Source organism: Oncorhynchus mykiss, chromosome 13 (assembly GCF_013265735.2).
Source record: "Oncorhynchus mykiss isolate Arlee chromosome 13, USDA_OmykA_1.1, whole genome shotgun sequence".
NCBI lineage: Eukaryota > Metazoa > Chordata > Actinopteri > Salmoniformes > Salmonidae > Oncorhynchus > Oncorhynchus mykiss.
In genome coordinates, this window is record NC_048577.1 from 58489150 (window position 1) to 58514655 (window position 25506).

Genomic DNA, 25506 nt, shown 5'->3' on the forward strand with positions numbered 1-25506 from the left:
GGGACTAAACACCTCTCTCTGCAACCCGATCCTGGACTTCCTGACAGGCCGCCCCAGGTGGTGAGGGTAGGTAGCAACACATCTGCCACGCTGATCCTTAACACTGGAGCTCCCCAGGGGTGCGTGCTCAGTCCCCTCCTGTACTCCCTGTTCACCCACGACTGTATGGCCAGGCACGACTCCAACACCATCATTAAGTTTGCTGACGACACAAGAGTGGTAGGCCTGATCACCGACAACAACGAGACAGCCTATAGGGAGGAAGTCAGAGACCTGGCCAGGTGGTAAGATAATTTTGTTATCAATGTTCATAAACTTCAATTAATCTACTCCGTCTGCAACCCAGAGTTTGTAAGATTCTGGTTGAAATGAAACAGACAGATTTCTCAGCTTACAATAGTCAAAGTGTTTATTCACGAGGACGTCCTAGTCCGTTATACAAAACCATCCATTTTATACTGGCTCCTTACGCACATACCTTCACATACAAACAGTAGGTATCCTACGCACATACTTCCACACAAACAGTAGGTGAGTTTTATCTCTATAGTTCTCACCACTGTGTATCACTAGCCCAGCCGACAGTTCCATTCCCCCGAGATTAGGGAGACCTTGAGAAGTACTCCCTGTCCTCTCCCAAGTCTCTCGGAGGCTTAGCCAGGTTGGTGCAAACACAGTTTAACTGTTCTCGGTATCTTTCTTCGGCCCTCACATACAAGTTCAAATCCTGAGCTACGCCTTGATCAGACAGTCTGTGTTTTTCCACTATACAGATACATTGTTAAACCTAATTCTGACTAAAACTACACACATCATAATATAATTTTATGATTCTAATCAATTTCATACAGTTATAAGGTTTCAGAGTGGAATTATTTTATCACTATCTTTCAACATATACATTATTTTATCACTATCCCTCAATGTAACCAAGACTAAGGAGATGATTGTGGACTACAGGAAAAGGAGCACCGAGCACGTCCCCATTCTCATCGACGGGGTTGTAGTGGAGCAGGTTGAGAGCTTCAAATTCCTTGGTGTCCACATCAACAACAAACTAGAACGGTCCAAACACACCAAGACAGTCGTGAAGAGGGCATGACAAAGCCTATTCCCCCTCAGGAAACTAAAAAGATTTGGCATGGGTCCTGAGATCCTCAAAAGGTTCTACAACTGCAACATCGAGAGCATCCTGACCAGTTGCATCACTGCCTGATACGTCAATTGCTCGGCCCGCAACCGTAAGGCACTTCAGAGAGTAGTGTGCACGGCCCAGTACATCACTGGGGAAAATCTGCCTGCCATCCAGGACCTCTACACCAGGCGGTGTCAGAGGAAGGCCCTAAAAATTGTCAAAGACCCCAGCCACCCCAGTCATAGACTGTTCTCTTTACTACCGCATGGCAAGCGGTACCGGAGTGCCAAGTCTAGAACAAAAAGGCTTCTCAACAGTTTTTACCCCCAAGCCATAAGACTCCTGAACAGGTAACCAAATGGTGACCCTGACTATTTACATTGTGTGCCCCCCAACCCCTCTTTTATGCTGCTGCTACTCTCTGTTTATCTTATATGCATAGTCACTTGAACTATACATTCATGTACAGTGGGGCAAAAAAGTATTTAGTCAGCCACCAATTGTGCAAGTTCTCCCACTTGGGAGGCCTGTAATTTTCATCATAGGTACACTTCAACTATGACAGACAAAATTAGGAAAACAATCCAGAAAATCACATTGTAGGATTTTTTATGAATTTATTTGCCAATTATGGTGGAAAATAAGTATTTGGTCATCTACAAACAAGCAAGATTTCTGGCTCTCACAGACCTGTAACTTCTTCTTTAAGAGGCTCCTCTGTCCTCCACTCGTTACCTGTATTAATGGCACCTGTTTGAACTTGTTATCAGTACAAAAGACACCTGTCCACAACCTCAAACAGTTACACTCCAAACTCCACTATGGCTAAGACCAAAGAGCTGTCAAAGGACACCAGAAACAAAATTGTAGACCTGCATCAGGCTGGGAAGACTGAATCTGCAATAGGTAAGCAGCTTGGTTTGAAGAAATCAAATGTGGTAGCAATTATTAGGAAATGGAAGACATACAAGACCACTGATAATCTTCCTCGATCTGGGGCTCCACACAAGATCTCACCCCGTGGGGTCAAAATGATCAGTCGTTCGCTGCCCGCACCCGCCTGCCCGACTAACATCACTACTCTGGACGGTTCTGACCTAGAATATGTGGACAACTATAAATACCTAGGTGTCTGGCTAGACTGTAAACTCTCCTTCCAGACTCATATCAAACATCTACAATCCAAAATCAAATCTAGAATCGGCTTAATATTTAGCAAAAAAGCCTCCTTCACTCACGCCGCCAAACTTACCTTACTAAAACAGACTTTCCTACCGAACCTCGACTTCGGCGATGTCCTCTACAAAATAGCTTCCAATACTCTACTCAGCAAACTGGATGCAGTCAATCACAGTGCCATCCGTTTTGTTACCAAAGCTCCTTATACCACCCACCACTGAGACCTGCATGCTCTAGTCGGCTGGCCCTCGCTACATATTCGTCGCCAGACCCACTGGCTTCAGGTCATCTATAAGTCTATGCTAGGTAACGCTCCGTAACAGTCTGCCTTATCTCAGCTCACGATAACAACACCCACCCGTACCCGCTTCAGCAGGTATTTCTCACTGGTCATCCCCAAAGCCAACACCTCCTTTGGCCACCTTTCCTTCCAGTTCTCAGCTGCCAGTGACTGGAACGAATTGCAAAAATCGCTGAAGCTGGAGACTTACATTTCCCTCACTAACTTTGAGCAGCTAACCGATCGCTGCAGCTGTACATAGTCCACCTGTAAATAGGCCACCCAATCTACCTACCTCATCCCCATATTGTTTTTATTTACTTTTTTGCTCTTTTGCACACCAGTATTACTACTTGCTCATCTATCACTCCAGTGTTAATCTGCTAAATTGTAATTACTTTGCTACCATGGCCGATTTATTGCTTTACCTCCTCATGCCATTTGCACACACTCTATATAGACTTTCTTTTTTTTCTATTGTGTTATTGACTGTACGCTTGTTACTTACATGTGTAACTATGTGTTGTTGTTTATGTCGCACTGCTTTGCTTTATCTTGGCCAGGTCGCAGTTGTAAATGAGAACTTGTTCTCAACTAGCCTACCTGGTTAAATAAAGGTGAAATAAATAAATAAATAACAAATAATTATTCGCTGGAAACTTTAGACTGTTCTCAGGGCTTTGTTGTAGCTAGAAATGTTTAAGTTGCGTCGGGACAATTTTAGCATTTTAGCAAACCCTTTTCCTAAACTAAACCTAATTATCCTAACCTGCCAAGTTAATTCTCCAAACCTACCACGTTAATTATCCTAACCTGCCACGTTAATTCTCCTAACCTGCCACGCTAATTCTCATAACCTGCCACGTTAATTCTCCAAACCTACCACGTTAATTATCCTAACCTGCCACGTTAATTCTCCTAACCTGTTACGGAAAGTCACTTATGCTATTCAAAACTGGAAGATATGCCCAGAGCACGAAAGGGGGATACCTAGTCAGTTGTACAACTGAATGCATTCAACTGAAATGTGTCTTCCGCATTTAACCCAACCCCTCTGAATTAGAGAGGTGCGGGGGGTTGACATAATTGACACTTCCCCACACGAGTTGTAGTCTTTCAGAGACTGGAAAACATACCAGTTCGTTGGCAATTAATCCCCTGATAGGAACATCACTGAAAAGACTTCCAATGGATCTATAATCATAATCTGTGCCACAGTAGTTATTGTACACCTAGTTTGTAAAGTACCTTGAGAAATGCTTTGTGTTGTTTTCTAAATCTAGACCTTGGTCCTATTTTTGGAATCAAGTTGATGAAGTCTTTCTCCTTAAGGAAGAGGAAACTTTCTTCATCAATTTCTTCATCTGAAATGAAGGAAATGTACATTTTAGACATCTCAATATCATAAAATAATAATCACTGTATCGAATTAACAAATATACATACATGTTTACAATTGGGGTGAAATCTTTAGTTGAATGTAATACAATGTACAATAATACATATATTATTTTAATCAAATCAATCAATAATTGTATTAATACACAATGTATTATACAATGTATAATAATAGATCACACATGTCTTCACCTTCAAACCTCTGAATCAAGTCACTGAGGTTCCACTCAGTTAATTTGTCTCTGACGAAATCAAATGATGCCATGAGACTTTACTATGAAGGGAGAGAAAAATGGTACAATTTAGATGATTTAGATATTTGTGGTAGGCGATATCACATTCCCTTTATTCCAAAAGGTTTAAGTGGAACTATAAAGAAAAACATGATGATTTATTAAAACAACAAAAACACAAGCCATTCAGTATTTAAGCTTCATTTTCAAGAGAAAATCAAGTGCTCATGTTCTTGTGATTCCTAACCATTTTGTTATTGTAGGATGTCCGCAATCATTTTTCAGAGACTTATTTGTTCTCAGATGAGTGAAGTTTCTCTGAATGCAAGTATATCGGTCTTTTCACTCCTTATCTACATATTCCTTTTGAAATATATGTCAATGTTCTAATATTTACTTTGCTATAACTATTTGAAAGGTTGAGGCGCCTTTCAAGACCCTTGTCTTTTATTATTTACCTCTGCAACACAAACTTTTCATTTCTCTTTTACTTCTGATCTTCATATTGTTTTGTCTTTTAATTCTCATTAGGAATGCTAATTTCAGTCAATTTTGCTGCCGACTAACTAACTAAATGAATTCCAAAAAGTACAATTATGTGGCCATTGAAAATACTATGCATGGTACAAGGACCCAACATTTGTCATTAAGAGGTTAAAAAAACATTAGAATAGTAAGCCTATCATCTCATATTATTGAACATGCAGCTACAGTAATGAAGCAGATAATGTAATACATCATTTTTGACCATTTGCCAAAATGCAATTAGCAGGAAACACTGCTCTAAAAGATGCACCTGATGCATGTGGTTTCATGTGACAGAGAACAGTGGTGTAAAGTACTTAAGTAAAAAATACTTTAAAGTACTACTTAAGTAATTTTTGGGGGTATCTGTACTTTATTATTTACATTTTTTACTTTTACTACACTACATTCCAAAGAAAATAATGTACTTTTTACTCTTTTTCCCTGACATCCAAAAGTATTCATTACATTTTGACAGGAAAACGGTCCAATTCACACACTTATCAGGATTACATCCATGGTCATCCCTGCTGCCTCTGATCTGAAGGACTCACTAAACACACATGCTTCTTTGTAGATTATGTCTGAGTGTTAGAGTGGGCCCCTGGCTATCCGCCAATAAAGAAAAACAAGAAAATTGTGCCGTCTGGTTTGCTTAATGTAAGGGATTTGAAATGGTTTATACTTTGCCTTTTGATACTTAAGTATATTTAAAACCAAATACTTTTAGACTTTCACTCAAGTAATATTTTAATGGGTGTCTTTCACTTTTACTTGAGTCATTTTCTATTAAGGTATCTTTACTTTTATGACAATTGAGTAATTTTTCCACCACTGACAGAGATGAATATCTCCATTAGAAACTTAGAAAGAGGGAAATATAAATATACAACAACTAGGATGGGTTGTTAATATGACCTCTTGAGCTGGCAAAAATCCTAGTCACCATCATTTTTATTATCGATTAAAAAAAAGGTCTTATATGTAAGTCTAACATTTATGTCTGGTTTCAACTCCTCCAATGGTGTGTATTATTGCACTGCCATCAAGTGGATGTAAGCACTACTACATGACTTAGTTTCATAACTGCCCATTCTGTAATGTTCATTGGCTCAGAGAGGCTCATGTGAGTTGTATGGTGTAGCTGTGACTCTGAGTATTGTTTATTCATCCTATGTAATGTACAGTATTGTCAGTGAATTTGGTGATGTGTTTTTTTTCCAATATCCAGAGAAATGTGTAATTAATTTTGTCAGGTTTATGTCCCATCCTGATATTGTTCAACCTTAATGTAATGTGAGTATGAACATATATTTTTTTGTTTCAACGTGGAGGCATGAATTAAGTTAGCTTGAATTAGGGTTTAGCCTAGGTAGAATTTGATTCAGATTTTGATTACTACTTGAACGGTGATAATTCAATGCTAAAGTTATTGCAAATGAGATAAGGAAGTGATACATGTTTTACAGACATTACAAAACTGTTGTACGATAGAAGCAACCTCCACTCTACTGGTGAATTGATGAAACATGCTCTTTTTCTATGGCCAAATCATCTTTAAGTTACGTCAAACCGAATATCGAGTTGATTTCAGTTGGTTTTATAACTACCAATGATTTTTTGCTAAATTACAATTGTTTTCCAGAACCATAGACTACTTTCAGTGTGAGGAAACACCTCAACTTAAGTTTTAAAATACTGAACTTCCCCTTTAAAAACTAATAGAAGATGTATCTAGTCCCCCCATTTGAAGAAGTCATAAGTATTTGGACATAAAAATTCAGTGTTACAAAGTCAATTAACTAGCTAATATTATTGCGCTTGCTAACTCTAGGGGTCTTGGGCCAACCTGCAAAGGGCACACCACACCACATATCTCTGCCCAGAAGGTCTCAGCTAGAGATACACAAGAATCATCTCCCTCACTAGGGAGAATCATTTCCTGGGAACCACTGTCTATGTATTCTCAGAAAATGTTGTGATGTTTTTTCCCCCTGGTCAGAGAAGTTAGTCATTTAAGTTGTTAGGTTTATGTCTTATCATACATCATGATATTACCAGGTTCTAACCACTAGATGGTACTGTTCCCTGATGGTGCTGTTCCCTCAATGTTAAAAGTATAGTTCACCCAAATTACTAAATCACATATTGGTTTCCTTACCCTGTAAGCAGTTTATTATGGACAAGGTATGACAGCAACCCATGCTTTGGTTGGAGAGCACTGCTAAGTTAAAATATGGAATTGTTTTTTAAAAGTGGAACTGGGAGCGTTTTAGCAACATGAAACCTCTCTAAAATATGTTCATATACACCCCAAGAAGAACATCACACTTTTTTTTTAACATTTTCTGACAAGCAAGCACTTAGATATTGTCCTTTTCACATTTTTCATACTTTCATAGAATGTTTGGGAATGACGTGGAGTAAGACATTTGTAAAAATTCTATAGCAAAATAGTGGGAAAGCAGCTGTGCATTTTGACAATTTATAGACACTGAACTTTGAACTGGACTGTGTGTTTACATGCAATAGCAACAGTGCAACTGTAGATAATTAGAAAGCATTGGCCACAAGCCACAAAATACACCTGAATGGATTTCTGCAAATACTATGGGAGTTCTATTAGTTTTGGGAACTTTACAATCCTATTGATCAAACAACCATGAAAAGTTAGGCTCTCTCTCCCTCAGTTGCCTATGCACATCAGCAACAATAACAAGATCATCAACTAATGCTAGCCAGAGTGAGATAAGCAAATATCTAACAAGGGAACAGTAGATAAACCCTCAAACCTTTTTCAGCTTGTAGTTGGCCATCAAAATTGCCTGATCTTCCTTCTGCAGCTTGCCTGCCAATGATTGTCCCAACCCACATGTTGACCTCTGAATGGGAACTTGCCTGCCTGCTCGCCAATTTGATCGATCCTAAATACATTTGATTGACAACTAAGATATATGCTAACTGTGGATAACAGTCATTCAAGTTCACCATAGCTAGCAAGCAAAGTGATTCACATTTCTTCCTAGCTAAACAAATGACACATGCAACTATAGCTGTAGCCACTGAAATGGGGGGTAAAAGTTTCCCACACCCAATGACATGACATCCTCCCAGCAGCTAGAAAGTTAGCTACTGTAGCTAACACATTACCAGCCTTAGTTACATTTGAGTCATTGAAACTGAAACAGTGATTATTCCTAATGGGTGGAGGCAGTAAACAATGCACCAGGCCAGCTGTGATTTACAACCTGATTGCAGTATTTGTTGGACTACCAAGAAATGTATTGGTGAATTATATTAATCATGCATTGAACTGCATCCAGGTCATGGACTTTTGGGGTAAAATATAACCTATTTGTAAAACCTCTTATACAGTTGGTTTGGTAGAATAAACTAGGAAATGTATATTTTTACTTAAATTATGATTGTCTGTTTGTTTCATATCTTCCAAGGAGATACATTTGATTTGGCCATAAAAAAACACCATTGTATGTTTAACCAACACACCAGTAGAGTGGAGGTTGCTTCTATAGTAGAACGGTCTGTAAAACATTCATTACTTTTCCATATCTCATTTGCAATAACTTTAACATTGAATTATCATTTTACCTGATATTACTCAAGCTAAATTCAAGTTAATAACTTAATAAATGCTGCCACTTTGAATTATAATGTTTTATATATATTCACATTACATAAAGGGTGCGTTCGTAAATTCACCTTGGCAGTCTTCTCCAATTTCAGAGCGCAGAATAATTGAGGAATTTACAAAACGCCCTAAACTCGGTTGTTCTGGCAGGTGTAAGTAAACATCTGTATAAAACATTGAATCCAATGTTTGCCAGTAACACAGTTACAGTCATGAACCCTCTTGATAACATGACAACACACAAGCAGCTCTACCAGGGCTCTACCAAGGGTGAGTAAGAGGTTTAGAGTTTTTCTCTTGTTTACTGTATGTCTGTAAGTAGCTAACAAGCTAGCCAACTTTAGCCAGTTAGCTTGTGTGCTTGACTGCCATTGTGAGGTCAGAATGCTCGGATCAACCCTATTCCAAGACTCAAAGCTCCAACGCTACTCTAATCTGACAACGTTCTAAATTTACAAACGCCCAGAGCACACTCTGAGTGCATTCTGACACTCTAGAGTGAATTTACAAACGCCCAGAGCACACTCTGAGTGCATTCTGACACTCTAGAGTGAATTTACAAACGCCCAGAGCACACTCTGAGTGCATTCTGACACTCTAGAGTGAATTTACAAACGCCCAGAGCACACTCTGAGTGCATTCTGACACTCTAGAGTGAATTTACAAACGCCCAGAGCACACTCTGAGTGCATTCTGACACTCTAGAGTGAATTTACAAACGCCCAGAGCACACTCTGAGTGCATTCTGACACTCTAGAGTGAATTTACAAACGCCCAGAGCACACTCTGAGTGCATTCTGACACTCTAGAGTGAATTTACAAACGCCCAGAGCACACTCTGAGTGCATTCTGACACTCTAGAGTGAATTTACAAACGCCCAGAGCACACTCTGAGTGCATTCTGACACTCTAGAGTGAATTTACAAACGCCCAGAGCACACTCTGAGTGCATTCTGACACTCTAGAGTGAATTTACAAACGCCCAGAGCACACTCTGAGTGCATTCTGACACTCTAGAGTGAATTTACAAACGCCCAGAGCACACTCTGAGTGCATTCTGACACTCTAGAGTGAATTTACAAACGCCCAGAGCACACTCTGAGTGCATTCTGACACTCTAGAGTGAATTTACAAACGCCCAGAGCACACTCTGAGTGCATTCTGACACTCTAGAGTGAATTTACAAACGCCCAGAGCACACTCTGAGCGCACTCTGACACTCTAGAGTGAATTTACAAACGCCCAGAGCACACTCTGAGTGCATTCTGACACTCTAGAGTGAATTTACAAACGCCCAGAGCACACTCTGAGCGCACTCTGACACTCTAGAGTGAATTTACAAACGCCCAGAGCACACTCTGAGCGCACTCTGACACTCTAGAGTGAATTTACAAACGCCCAGAGCACACTCTGAGTGCATTCTGACACTCTAGAGTGAATTTACAAACGCCCAGAGCACACTCTGAGCGCACTCTGACACTCTAGAGTGAATTTACAAACGCCCAGAGCACACTCTGAGCGCACTCTGACACTCTAGAGTGAATTTACAAACGCCCAGAGCACACTCTGAGTGCATTCTGACACTCTAGAGTGAATTTACAAACGCCCAGAGCACACTCTGAGTGCATTCTGACACTCTAGAGTGAATTTACAAACGCCCAGAGCACACTCTGAGTGCATTCTGACACTCTAGAGTGAATTTACAAACGCCCAGAGCACACTCTGAGCGCACTCTGACACTCTAGAGTGAATTTACAAATGCACCCAAAGTTGCAAATCTCTTACATTACAAAATCTTCTCATTTGTAGGAATTTTAGCATTTCATTATCACCTTTTAAGATAATAATCGAAATATGAATACATTTAGCCCAAGCTTAACCCTAATCAAAGATTTCATAAATTTTGCTACTTATATAAAACACAATTATATTTATATTCTCACATAAAGTTGCAAATCTCTTCAAAATTAGTGATTTTTTTCCTTACTCTGAAAGCAGTCCTAAGCAATTTCAAGCATTTCTAAGCAGTTTCTTTCAAAAACCTATTGCATGAGGAAATTGAAATGATTGCAAAGTTATGTCTTTCCTTTAAATGAGCCCACACTGATCTACTGAGAGTTGATCGTGAAATGTTTGAAAAGTTTAAACAAAAACATGCTGATACTTACCACATAAAGGCAATGTTCAGCAAATATATATTCTGTGCTACTGACACGGCCCTCTAGCAAGAAAACACACTGAAAAACAAGACTATGTGGTGTTGAAAGAAGTACAGCAGTATGGGTATACTGTAGGTGTGGCTGTTCTTTGTCATGTTGTGATGCAGGTTTACATTCATTGGCATGAGTTTTGCCATGGAGGCATGACTGAGCGGTTTCTGCTAGAAGGACCAACTGCAAAGTCAAGATTGATGATAATTGTAAAAATTTGGTTAAAGGTTAAGCACTAGGGTTAGCAGTGTGGCTAAGGGTAGGGTTACGGTTAGGTTTCAAATCAGATTTTATGACTTTGAGGCTGTGTCAGATAGTGACCACTCTGCAGAGCTGCCTTCAGTACATGAGTCATCTCAATAAATGCCAAGCTGCTGTTGTGACTGGTTTTCATATTCATTTGCATGCAAGATTATGCGCGGTACAAAAAACACCTCAGTGTGGTAGCCATTCTTAACCCCAATTTCCCCTCTATAAAATAGAATTATCTTGCTCAGTATATTACCATGATTGCGCAATAGTGCTTAAAACAAATTCAACTCATAAAAAATCCTGTCACACAATAACTTTTGCTTCATTCAACTAAATAATGCTTTGGCTGTAACATGTTCATGAAAAATGTTTAATGTTTCAAGCTAATGGTTTTAGTGGCATAATTCATCTTTCTTTTACTGATTTTTTAATAAAATAGCTTTCTGGCTGGCATCTTTTATTGAGTGTTGTTAAATCTAAGAATAACAAGTGTTGCCAAATTTCCAAGTTATTTTGTAGTTTTCTACTTGCATAGCAAAAGAAAATGACAGTAGTCAAAAATAACAAATATATATTTGCTAATCTACATCCATGATCATATGTAATTAGTGTATCTATTCTACATCCATGATCATATGTAATTAGTGTATCTATTCTACATCCATGATCATATGTAATTAGTGTATCTAATCTACATCCATGATCATATGTAATTAGTGTATCTAATCTACATCCATGTTCATATGTAATTAGTGTACATATTCTAAATACATGGTTACTAAGATGTAATGACAGGCAGATGTGGAAATTTGTGAAGAAACTTTATAAGCCACGTTCTCAAATGTAACTTTATTTAGTTTTCAGAAGGATTAAGTCCACAGATAAATAGAGTGTCAAACGTTGAAAATCAAGAGAAGATAGACCAGAAACAAAACACTGGACGTGAAGTTAGGAGGATGGAGAAGTGAAAGTAGTTTTTACACACACAATGTAAGAACAAACTTTTCATGACTCAACAATATCTTTTAAAGAGCACCTTTGGATCAAGAGTTTTAGTACAGGGCTTGTTTCTATTCTTGTGAAATGGAAACAACAGTTGCAAACATACAGTTCCTACTGTAAGAAATATAATAACAAAGAATCAAGGTGAAGGGTGAAAGTAAAGAGTCACATCCTAATGTATGTACTAATCAGTCACACCTCACCTTTAAACTCTGTCAAAGCAAAATACAGTAGACCAAAACACTGTTTTTACAATCATGTTGGAATAATGGAGCACCTACTGTGTGGGGAGCACCAGTTTAGGCTAGTTCTCTGTCACAACTGAATTTAACATTATTTGGTTGGGTTTATTTGTTTCAAATTGTTCTAGGCTACAGCGCATCTTAGTATCAACTTGTGATGGATAGATACTGTATCTTATGGATGAGTGAAGGTAGGACTACTAGTTATGAAATGGGTGGATGTACTTCCTATGAAAAGAACAGAACAGAAGAAACATGTATGTCACTGAACAAGTCTAGACAGATTATAATGAGAAGATCTGCTGGCACGAAAGTAGGCCTACTTCATAAATCAAATCAAATCTTATTGGTCTATCTACTTCATAGCAATAGAACCTTGTGTGAAAGAAAAATTCAAGACTAAAGTTTAATTTGATACCACAGTGTAGAATGTGCTCTCACTATACCAATGTCACGGTTCCTTTCTCCTTCCCCTTCTCTCATTTCCTCTCTCTCCTTCCCTCTCTCTCCTTCCCTCTCTCCTTCCCTCTCTCCTTCCTGCTCTCTCCTTCCTGCTCTCTCCTGCTCTCTCTCTCATTCCCGCTCTCTCATTCCCTCTCTCTCCTTTCCTCTCTCCTATCCCCTCTCTCTCTTTCCCTCTCTCCTTCCCTCTCTCCTTCCCTCTCTCTCCTTCCCTCTCTCCTATCCCCTCTCTATCTTTCCTTCTCTCCTTCCCTCTCTCCTTCCCGCTCTCTCCTTCCCGCTCTCTCATTCCCTCTCTCCTTCCCTCTCTCTCTCTTCCCCTCTCTCCTTCCCTCTCTCCTTCCCTCTCTCTCCTTCCCTCTCTTCTATCCCCTCTCTCTCTTTCCCTCTCTCCTTCACTCTCTCTCCTTCCCTCTCTCCTTCCCTCTCTCTTCCCTCTCTCCTTCCCTCTCTCTTTCCCTCTCTCCTTCCCTCTCTCCTATCCCCCCTCTCTCCTTCCCTCTCTCTTTCCCTCTCTCCTATCCCCTCTCTCTCCTATCCCCTCTCTCTCTTTCCCTCTCTCCTTCCCTCTCTCCTTCCCTCTCTCTTTCCCTCTCTCCTATCCCCTCTCTCTCCTTCCCTCTCTCTCCTTCCCTCTCTCCTATCCCCTCTCTCTCTTTCCCTCTCTCACACTCAGACCTCTCATTCCAGTAAATATATTGCTCTTTATAGTTTTCCTGTAACCCCAACTGTTCTATTGGTTGATGTTTCCATGAAGTCAGAGTCCATCATACATTTTTTTAACAGGGATTTGATTTGAAAAGGCTGTGTGTTGGGGTGGAATGTCACATCTCAATGTCTTTGACTTGCAAACATACAGGCTAAATGACATACTATTGAATGTATGTATAATATTTGTTTGATAGAACACATGATAGACCTGCCCTGAACTGATCTGACTGACCAGACCAGGGGTAATCTCCTCATTCAAAAGACAGTTCAACATGATACACCTGCCCTGAACTGATCTGACTGACCAGACCAGGGGTAATCTCCTCATTCAAAAGACAGTTCAACATGATAGACCTGCCCTGAACTGATCTGACTGACCAGACCTGGGGTAATCTCCTCATTCAAAAGACAGTTCAACATGATAGACCTGCCCTGAACTGATCTGACTGACCAGACCTGGGGTAATCTCCTCATTCAAAAGACAGTTCAACATGATACACCTGCCCTGAACTGATCTGACTGACCAGACCTGGGGTAATCTCCTCATTCAAAGGAAAGATATTAAGTCACCGTACAAAGATCATGTTCCATAAACCAGATCAGATTTACATTTCTATTTTAGTAATTTAACAGACAATCTTATCCAGAGTGACTTACAATTGTCAGATATGATAGATTTTAAGAACCTCCTCAAGTTCACTTATGTCCTCTTCTGGCTGTGCCGGGTGGAGATCATAACAGTCATGGCCAAGATGGTCAAACGTTGATAGATGACCAGCAGGGTCAAATAATAATAATCACAGTCGTTGTAGAAGGTGCAACAGGTCAGCACCTCCGGAGTAAATATCAGGTCCGGGACAAGGTAGCATGTCCGGTGAACAGGTCAGGGTTCCATAGGTGCAGGCAGAACAGTTGAAACTGGAGCAGCAGCATGACCAGGTGGACTAGGGACAGCAAGGAGTCATTAGGCCAGATAGTCCTGAGGCATGGTCCCAGGTCTTAATGTATAAATTTATTTTTCACTGGAGACGTGCTCCATGACAGAGACGTGCTCCATGACAGAGACGTGCTCCATGACAGAGGCGTGCTCCATGACAGAGGCGTGCTCCATGACAGAGGCGTGCTCCATGACAGAGGCGTGCTCCATGACAGAGACGTGCTCCATGACAGAGACGTGCTCCATGACAGAGACGTGCTCCTTGACAGAGACGTGCTCCATGACAGAGACGTGCTCCATGACAGAGACGTGCTCCTCAGAGACGTGCTCCTCAGAGACGTACACCTTATTAACAAACTGTAGTAGCTCAAATAATATGCCTCCATTCAAAAGCAGAAAAAACTTAGTAAACATCTGTGTAATAAAGGACTTTTGATAAGATATGAAAATTCAGACCAATTCATTAAACAGAAAAATATATGACAACACTCAAAACTGCATTTATTGTTCTGACTACACCGTTTCCATAGAGGCTTGCTATTCCATATGTAGAGTAAGGCAACATTTCAGAGAAATAGAATGGAAACTTAAAGTTGAACCTCTATGATAAGTATTTTCCTTCTATCTCTGTGGTGGCTGGACCTGTGTGGAATACAGTACCAACAGAGAACAGAGTAGCCCGTCAGAAACATACAATCTGACTATTAATAACATGACTCTGCACCCCTCTTGTTCAACACATTTGTACAAACTGAATGGTGTTAAATGTCAACATTTCAACATTAAAATAGTAATTTATAATCACTACATTAATAGAAGTAAATGAGAGAAATTAGGAAATGCACCACCCAATTACAGAGAAAGAATGTAATTACAAAGACAAAAGACATTTAAAAATTAACATTGTTACAAATTACTGTAAACACTAGGACACACTACTAGCCTGAAGGAATCTGGTGTGTTTGTGGTAACATTCCACTCCTTGCCACTCCTTGGTGCATTTATCAAGAAGGCACGCCAGCGCCTGTCCTTTCTCAGGTGGCTGAAAAGACTTGCCACCAGTTTCTACAGATGTATCATTGAGCTGCATACTGACTGGCTGTATCACCGCCTGGTACGGCAGCTCTCCACCACAAGACTGGGTGATGGTGAAATCTGCACAGTTCATCACTGGGGTTGAGCTCTGAAGCATTAAAACTGCTGAACAGCTTATCAATGACTGTCTACCTGCAATCACTGGCTGTCTACACACAGCACTCCACACATTCCCACCCACACAGACGCACGCACACCCACACTCATTAATTTACACACAGTGTATTCTGTGCGCGTGATGAATACATTTATTTTTGATTTTGATTGATTTTGTCATGCCAGACTGTCTAGCATGACAAGAAGTGTCAAGTAGTGGAATGTTAGCACAAACACAAGACCATAACATCTTTAACTTTAAATCATCATAGACTTGCTGTCAGTCTTATCTCCCAACACTCAGATTGGGATTATAGTGACTGTAGTATTCTGACATCCTGCTCTGGAAGAGGGACCACTTGCTGTCGGTCTTATCTCCCAACACTCCGATGCAGATTGGGATTATAGTGACTAGTATTCTGACATCCTGCTCTGGAAGAGGGACCGCTTGCTGTCAGTCTTATCTCCCAACACTCCGATGCAGATTGGGATTATAGTGACTGTAGTATTCTGACATCCTGCTCTGGAAGAGGGACCACTTGCTGTCAGTCTTATCTCCCAACACTCCAATTCAGATTAGGAGCCTAGTGACTGTAGTATTCTGACATCCTGCTCTGGAAGAGGGACCACTTGCTGTCAGTCTTATCTCCCAACACTCAGATTGGGATTATAGTGACTGTAGTATTCTGACATCCTGCTCTGGAAGAGGGACCACTTGCTGTCAGTCTTTATCTCCCAACACTCAGATTGGGATTATAGTGACTGTAGTATTCTGACATCCTGCTCTGGAAGAGGGACTGCTTGCTGTCGGTCTTATCTCCCAACACTCCAATTCAGATTAGGAGCCTAGTGACAGTAGTATTCTGACATCCTGCTCTGGAAGAGGGACCGCTTGCTGCCCTTTGTCCAGCGGTCGAGGACCAACCCAGGTCATCACATTCATTAGTGGGAAGCTGCTGCTGCCATTGGTAGAAGAATGGAATTAGAAATGTTACTGTAAATGTACATACTTCCCATCAAAATACATAAGAATACACACTATGAGAATACACACTATGACAATACACACTATGAGAATACACACTGAATACACACATATGAATACACGCTCTGTCCACAAAACTGCACTGGACTCTGCAAAAATACCTTACAATATTATAGCAGGAATTATCTGGAAACTGATCTTTAAATATACTGTATGATGTCTGTAAGAGGGCAGTGATTATTTATGCAACAAAATAATGGGGGGAATGCCATGCACACAATGCTGCAATATCGATAACAATGAAATGAGTTGAATATCTGATGGACAGACGAATAGTTCATGTCTGTACAAGCCCTAAGTGAGGGCCGTCTATTTGAAATATGATGGTTGTTTTGGGAAACTTTGCAAGTTACAGGGGCCGTACTAATGTCCCTCCATGTTTCAGCTACTCATAGTGGGAGAGCAATAATAATAAATGATATGACATTCATCAAATGCTTTTATCCAAAGGGACTATATATATTTCTGCATATATTTTTACATATGGGTGGTCATGGGAAGTGAACCCATTATCCTGGCATTGCAAGCACCATGTTCTACCAACTGAGCTACAGGGGATCAGAGGAGTTTGAGCTTACCCAGGTCCTGGACAAGACGAGGTTCATGGTTAAGGAGAGCTTTGTAGAAGGCAGATTTCACTCTTGTTCCTCCTGCTTGTAAAGCATCCGACATTAGTCTCATTTGTTCCTGACTGGTCCCAGCCATAAGGAGTCTTGAGTGCAATTCATCTGGTATCATCTCCTCCACAAGCAGGTCATCTGCTACATGCAGCACCATCTTGACCCTCTGAATGAGATCAGCCATATGCTTATCCACAAACGCTTCCCCCGAGAGCTGCTTCAGTACAGCCTCAGCACCTGAGATTCATGTCAGAAAATGGTTATATTATTAGAGCCATAATTAACTAAAACCCATAAGAACAAATGTGTTCTACAAAACAAGCCACTAAATACAACAAAACATATTTAATGACCTGAATGTGTCTCTCTTAACAAGACTGATCACTTGATGATGTACATCATTTTGTGCAAGACAAGACTCAAACACATTCCACATCAGACATGTAGCCATAGACAATGAGAAACAAAACCCTACCAGGATGAGGGTTGATAGGACTGACTTGAGGTGGTTCAAAATCTGAAGTTGTGGAGAAGAAAATCAAATCACATTTATTTTATCCTGTGTGTTGAATACAGTTGAAATGTGTAGGTGATGAGGGGTGTACAGTGTGTTGAATACAGTTTAAATAAGTAGGGGGTGAGCGGTGTACAGTGTGTTGTATACAGTTTAAATAAGTAGGGGGTGAGGGGTGTACAGTGTGTTGTATACAGTTTAAATAAGTAGGGGGTGAGGGGTGTACAGTGTGTTTAATACAGTTTAAATAAGAAGGGGGTGAGGGGTGTACAGTGTGTTGTATACAGTTTAAATAAGTAGGGGGTGAGGGGTGTACAGTGTGCTGTATACAGTTTAAATAAGTAGGGGTTGAGGGGTGTACAGTGTGCTGTATACAGTTTAAATAAGTAGGGGGTGAGGGGTGTACAGTGTGTTGTATACAGTTTAAATAAGTAGGGGTTGAGGGGTGTACAGTGTGTTGTATACCGTTAAAATAAGTAGGGGGTGAGGGGTGTACAGTGTGTTGTATACAGTATAAATAAGTAGGGGGTGAGGGGTGTACAGTGTGCTGTATACAGTTTAAATAAGTAGGGGGTGAGGGGTGTACAGTGTGTTGAATACAGTTTAAATAAGTAGGGGGTGAGGGGTGTACAGTGTGTTGTATACAGTTTAAATAAGTAGTGGGTGAGGGGTGTACAGTATGTTGTATACAGTTTAAATAAGTATGGGGTGAGGGGTGTACAGTGTGTTGTATACAGTTTAAATAAGTAGGGGGTGAGGGGTGTACAGTGTGTTGTATACAGTTTAAATACGTAGGGGGTGAGGGGTGTACAGTGTGTTGTATACAGTTTAAATAAGTAGGGGGTGAGGGGTGTACAGTGTGTTGTATACAGTTTAAATAAGTAGGGGGTGAGGGGTGTACAGTGTGTTGTATACAGATTAAATAAGTAGGGGGTGAGGGGTGTACAGTGTTTTGTATACAGTTTAAATAGGTAGGTGGTGAGAGGTGTACAGGTTCATAACAAACTGGCATTTGATCTAACCTGTTGGAATTAGACACTCCCACACTCTTTGGTCGTTTCTTCCTCTGTCTAAAAGACTCAGTCTGATGTTCTCTACACCCGACAGGCAGTCTAAAAACACCTGAAATGTGGGGTGGAAGTTTGGGCTGTAGTCATAGTCTAACTGCCCACTCTGAAACACAAGATGAAAAATAATATTAGCCAAATGTAGACAGTAACAGAGAGATAGAATTACTGTAGCTGGACATGTAGCATGTAGAACGTTTTTTCCTGTGGGAACTTCCTGGTGTCAGGTACATGCACATAAAAACCACACATCAAACCCAACACCACAAACCAGTAGTAGCACATCACAAAGGAATACTTACACTGAGTGTACAAAACATTAAGGACACCTTCCTAATATTGAGTCACAACCCCACTCCCCACAGTTTTGTAATCATGGCTGGATGTATTTTGGGTGGTGGATCATTCTTGATACACACGGTAAACTGTTGAGCTTGAAAAACCCAGCAGTGTTGCAGTTCTTGACACAAGCCAACTACTGTACCATACCCTGTTCAAAGGCTCATTCAATGGCCCATTCACCCTCTGAATGGCACACATACACAATCCATATCTGAATTGTCTCAAGGCTTAAAAATCCTTCTTTAACCTGTCTCCTCCCCTTCATCTATACTGATTGAAGTGGATTTACCAAGTGGCATCAATAAAAGATCAAAGCTTTCACCTGGATTCATCTGCTCAGTCAATGTCATGAAAAGAGCAGGTGTCCTTAATGTTTTGTACACTCAGTGCATATTGGAATGTATGGTAGAATGTGATGGCCATGCTTACTTTTGGCTGTATGCTAAAATTTGCCACCAGCTCACAGCAGAGGCCATATTTTCCTCTAAGAGTCAATGTGCTGTTGTGAGTTAACTGTTAACATTTTAACAGTCTTGATGACAATGATACATTGTGACATTTTCAGGTAACAATAATGTAAATGCCTGAGCCAAAGCCTGCCACCCTATCCTGCAACGACTACGTTTCTTTTTCAGTGACCAATTGTCCTTTAATCGACTGTGCTTTTTTCATGCATCTATTCTAACTATACTTTATAATGTGTCCAGGGCTTGTATCAGCTAACTTACTGCATTTTAACACATTTTGCCGTGGTGCAGAGAGAAAAATGTGTAGTTTTATAATGCTATTTTACACGTTGTCATGAGGCTAAGAGAAAATGTTGCCGTTTTAAAGCAAATTTCCTGCAATTCTACACATTTTGCAGTCCAGTCTGAGGTCCTGAGCGCACTGGAGAAGGTTTTCATCAAGGATCTCTCTGTACTTTGCTCCGTTAATCTTTCCCTCGATCCTGACTAGTCTCCCAGTCCCTGCTGCTGAAAAACATCCCCCCAGCATGATGCTGTCACCACCATGTTTCACCATAGGGATGGTGCCAGGTTTCCTCCAGACATGATGCTGCCACCACCATGCTTCACCGTAGGGATGGTGCCAGGTTTCCTCCAGATGTGACGCTTGGCATTGAGACCAAAGAGTTCAACCTTGGTTTCATCAGACCAGAGAACCTTGTTTTTTATGGTCTGAGAGTCCTTTAGGTGCCTTTTGGCAAACTCGAAGCTGGCTGTCATGTGCCTTTTACTGAAGAGTGGCTTCAGTCTGGCCACTCTACCATAAAGGCCTGATCGGTGGAGTGCTGCAGAGATGGTTGCCCTTCTGGGAGTTTCTCCCATCTCCACAGATTAACTCTGGAGCTCTTATAGAGTGACCATCGGGTTCTCCCTGACCAAGGCTCTTCTCCCCCGATTGCTCATTTTGGCCGGGCGGCCAGCTCTAGAAAGCGTGTTGGTGGTTCCAAACTTTTTCCATTGGACAATGATGGAGGCCACTGTGCTCTTGGGTACCATCAATGATGCAGTGGTCTCCCTGAGATCCCACGTTTGAGGGATCCCTCGTGCACGATTTCCCTATGTCGTCAGGAGCGGTCACCAAGTGAAGACTCACATCACATCCTCGTCGCCAAATGTGGTGGTTCATTTCTTTACTATGAAATGACCAGTATCTGGCCCTCCGACTCCAAACTGGAACCATCTCTCCCTGGTATGGTATAGAACAGAAACATTAACTCATGCTCTGGAATGTTCTTTAGGTTTTATCACCCAAAAGACATGGTAAATCTCCTGTCAGTGTTATCTCCCAGAGGCCCATCCTCAGTAGAACACACACACAGTAGTTAACAGAATACTCTGTTATGTTGAATAAAACAACCATTTGATGTAATACAAGTATTATAACATGATCTTGCCATTTTTCCTCTGACACCCTTCACTGTTGATGTTGAGACTGGTGTTTTGGGGGTACTATTTAATGACGCTGCCAGTTGAGGACTTGTGAGGTGTCTGTTTATCAAACTAGACACTCTAATGTACTTGTGGCAAAAGGGTTTTCTAATGATCAATTAGCATTTTAAAATGATAAACTTGGATTAGCTAACACAACGTGCCATTGGAACACAGGAGTGATGGTTGCTGATAATGGGCCTCAGTACGCCTATGCAGATATTCCAAGAAAATCAGCCGTTTCCAGCAACAATGGTCATTTACAACATTAACAATGTCTACACTGCATTTCTGATCAATTTGATGTTATTTTAATGGACAAAAACAAGGACATTTCTTAGTGACCCCAAACTGTTGAACGGTAGTGTGTGTATATATATATTTGTATTTATTTATTTATTTATTTTACACATAATTTGCCCCTTTTCTGGGCACAAAAGTACCTTCATTCTTCCATTCATGATTTTAACCCGGTACCGGTTACCTATAGATGAGTCCTGTGACACTTGTGAGGGTCATGGAGCAAAACGTATTGTGAGAGTCTCCCCTTTCCATAGAGTGGTCATAATACTCTGTAGGCTAAAATGTTCTGACACTACAGAAGTTTTCAGGAAAACAGATTTTCGGGATGTCTCATGGTCTGACAAACATCTCTCTAGCTCTGACACCTTTCACTGCAGATGGGATGTCTCATGGTCTGACAAACATCTCTCTAGCTCTGACACCTTTCACCGCAGATGGGATGTCTCATGGTCTGACAAACATCTCTCTAGCTCTGACACCTTTCACCGCAGATGGGATGTCTCATGGTCTGACAAACATCTCTCTAGCTCTGACACCTTTCACTGCAGATGGGATGTCTCATGGTCTGACAAACATCTCTCTAGCTCTGACACCTTTCACCGCAGATGGGATGTCTCATGGTCTGACAAACATCTCTCTAGCTCTGACACCTTTCACCGCAGATGGGATGTCTCATGGTCTGACAAACATCTCTCTAGCTCTGACACCTTTCACCGCAGATGGGATGTCTCATGGTCTGACAAACATCTCTCTAGCTCTGACACCTTTCACCGCAGATGGGATGTCTCATGGTCTGACAAACATCTCTCTAGCTCTGACACCTTTCACCGCAGATGCGGAAGTGGTGGATTGAGACATATCTCCAGCTTAAACTGATGGATTTTGATGGGATTTAAAAAATGTTCATTAGGTTTACGCACCAGTGTGTCAATCAACCATAGACAGTTTAAGAATTCACTAACTTTCCGGTCCAACACACCTGAACAAGTTTTTCTGCCTGTATGATGATACCTATTCTGGTTAGAGCCAGAATGGGCTCTCTCTCTCTCTCAATACAACTATCTCTGACAGTATTAAGAAGAGTAGTATGTCAGATAGAGAACCAGACTGTCCATGGGGAAATTATTTAAACAAACTCAAGGGGAAGTAAATGCAAATTTAGATCATGTAATTTCTGAATATGCTCACATGAAACCTTTGTGGAAAGAGCAGATTGAAATGTGAAACTACACTGACCCATTGAGAAACCAATATCCCCAAAACTTCCACCAATGCTCTTGAATGGGGAATCATTCAAAAACACCTGTGTTTCTGCATAAAGCCTTCAAAAGGGTTTAAGTCTGTGAAAAGACAAGTATTTAAATAGACAACTGTGCTTAGGTGTGGTCTCAGAATGAGGAGGTCGATTCATTTTCTATCCACTGTGATTTTCACTTTTATGAAACGCATACATGTTTTTAAATATTCTCTACGCCCAGTTAATAATGACGTTTAATACTAAAACCCACCTGAGTGACTGGACCTTAGATTCTTTAGACTATTTCACACTTTTTATGAACAAATAAACCCAACCAAATAATGTTAAATTCAGTTGTGACAGAGAACTAGCCTCAACTGATGCTCCCCACACAGTAGGTGCTCCATTATTCCAACATGATTGTAAAAACAGTGTTTTGGTCTACTGTATTTTGCTTTGACAGAGTTTAAAGGTGAGGTGTGACTGATTAGTACATACATTAGGATGTGACTCTTTACTTAAAACCACATGTTTCTTTGTTATTATATTTCTTACAGCAGGTACTGTATGTTTGTGAAGGGAAATGTTGTCCATGCTCAACATTTCACAAGACTGGAAATAAACACTGTATTGAAAATGTTGATCCCAAAGTTTCTCTTCTTCTTGTTAAGTTATGAAAAGTGTGTTATTATATTGTGTTTGTAAAAACGATGTTCACTTCTACATCCTCATAACTTCATGTCCAGTTCCATGTTTATCTTCTCCTGTATTTCAACATTTGTCTGTGGAATTTATCCCTCTGAATGTTAATACATAACTAACTGCATACTTAAACTTGAGAAAGTGGCCTCCAAAGTTTCTGCACTAATTTCCACATCTGCCCGTCAGAACGTCTTATTACCCGTGTATTTAGAATAGATACACTAATTACAGATACAGATTTACAGATACAGAAACATTACATTTTTTACATGATCATGTTACAGCCAAGAAATTATGTAGCTGAATAAAGCCAAAGTTATTGTATGACAGGATTTTGAATTAGTTTAAATTAGTTTAAGCACTATTGTTCAATCACAGTAATATACTGAGCAAGGTCATTATATTTTATAGAGGGGAAATTAGGGTTAACTACCACACTGAGGTGTTTTATTGTAGCTTGAATCTGAAAACTAGTCAGAACAAGTCAAAGAACAGCAACACCCATCCTGCTGTACTCCTTTACCCAACACCACATACATTGTTCAGTGTGTTTGTTTGCTGTAGAGAGGTGAGTAAGTAGCACAGAATACATTTGTAGAATTTTGCCTTTAAAGTATCAGCATATTTTTGTTTACCAACATTTCACGGTAAACTCTTAGTTGATCAATGTGGGCTCATTTACAGGAAAGACAATTAATTGGTCATTTAAATTTCTTTGTGAAATAGGTTTCTGAAACTGCTTAGAAATGCCTGAAATGGCTTTAAATAAGTAGCATCATTAAAATAAATGATATTAATTGGGGGTAAAATGGGTTTGATTCAGATCTTGTAAGGTGATAATTGAATGCTAACATTACTGCAAATGAGATAAGGAAATGTAAGAGATTCGCAAGTTATTTTTTTACTTCAAATAAGTGGCAGCATGAATTAAATTAGTAGTAGGATGAGTAAGTGATGTTTTACAGATATTACAAATCTGTTCTAAATATAAACAACCTTTTTAAAATGGCCAAATCACCTTTAAGTAAGGTCAAACTGAATATTGAGTTGATTTCAGTGGATTTTAGTTGATTTGGCCATGAAGTATTTAAGTAGAATGATTTCGCCAATCACTACCAATGATTATTAGCTAAATGACCAGTTTTCCAGTCCCATCAACTGTTTTCACGGTGAGGAATATACTAAATCAAATCAAACTTTATTTGTAATTTGTGCCGAATACAACAGGTAGACCTTACAGTGAAATGTTTTATTTATTTATTTTATATAACCTTTATTTAACCAGGAAGGGCTCATTGAGATTTAAAATCTATTTTTCAAGAGCGTCTTGGCCAAGATAGGCAGCACCAAGTCATTACAAAAATGACAGACAAACAACATGAAAAACTACAAGTAATCTGTACATGTCGGTAGAGTTAAAGTGACTACGCATAGATAAACAGAGAGTAGCAGCAGTGTAAAATAGGGGGGGGGGACAATGCAAATAGTCTGGGTAGCCATTTGATTAGCTGTTCAGGAGTCTTATGGCTTGGGGGTAGAAGCTATTAAGAAGTATTTTGGAACTAGACTTGACGCTCCGGTACCGCTTGCTGTGCGGTAACAGAGAGAACAGTCTATGACTAGTGTAGCTGGAGTCTTTGACCATTTTTAGGGCCTTCTTCTGACACTGCCTGGTATAGAGGTCCAGGAAGCTTGGACCCGGTGATGTACTGGGCTGTACGCACTACCCTCTGTAGTGCCTCTGTAGTGCCACTACCCTCTGTAGAGCCTTGCGGTTGGAGGCAGAGCAGTTGCCGTACCAAGCAGTGATGCAACCAGCTCTTGATGGTGCAGCTGTAGAACTTTTTGAGGATCTGAGGACCCATGCCAAATCTTTTAAGTCTCCTGAAGAGGAATAGGTTTTCTCGTGCCCTCTTCAAGACTGTCTTGGTGTGTTTGGACCATGATAGTTTGTTGTTGATGTGGACACCAAGGAACTTGAAGCTCTCAACCTGCTCCACTACAGCCCCATCGATGAGAATGGGGGTGTGCTCGGTCCTCAATTTTCCTGTAGTCCACAAGCATCTCCTTTGTCGTGATCATGTTGAGGGAGAAGTTGTTGTCCTGGCACCACACGGCCAGGTCTCTGACCTCGTCCCTATAGGCTGTCTCGTCTTTGTAGGTGATCAGGCCTACTGCTGTTGTGTCATCAGCAAACTTGATGCCTGGCCATGCAGTCATGAGTGAACAGGGAGTACAGGAGGGGACTGAGCAAGCACTCCTAAAGGGCCCCCGTGTTGAGGATCAGCGTGGCGGGAGTGTTGTTACCTACCCTTACCACCTGTGGTTGGCCCGTC

At 40.5% G+C, this 25506-nt stretch overlaps 1 protein-coding gene and 1 long non-coding RNA gene across 5 annotated transcripts in view; both read right to left on the reverse strand.

Moving 5' to 3' along the window:
• Nucleotides 1-10818, reverse strand: part of LOC110538558 (nuclear GTPase SLIP-GC) — a 45625-nt gene extending 34807 nt beyond the window's left edge. For 2 of the 4 annotated variants that reach the window (XM_036941715.1, XM_036941713.1), the window contains exons 1-3: nt 10568-10813; nt 4185-4266; nt 3843-3958 (exon numbers count right to left, since the gene is read on the reverse strand). In XM_036941715.1, coding sequence (XP_036797610.1) covers nt 3843-3958; nt 4185-4257 — 189 coding nt within the window. In that variant the 5' untranslated portion in view covers nt 4258-4266; nt 10568-10813. Of the gene's footprint in view, nt 1-3842; nt 3959-4184; nt 4267-10567 lie in introns of all 4 variants that reach the window. The other 2 variants (XR_005035615.1, XM_036941714.1) reach the window with 2 other exon arrangements.
• A 4782-nt stretch (nt 10819-15600) lies between these two features.
• On the reverse strand, nt 15601-18680 carry LOC110538556. The gene is made up of 4 exons (XR_005035616.1): nt 18608-18680; nt 17547-17588; nt 17030-17308; nt 15601-16365 (listed from the first exon to the last, which is right to left on the reverse strand). It is a non-coding gene; the product is annotated as an uncharacterized LOC110538556 (long non-coding RNA).
• Nucleotides 18681-25506: the final 6826 nt, after the last annotated feature.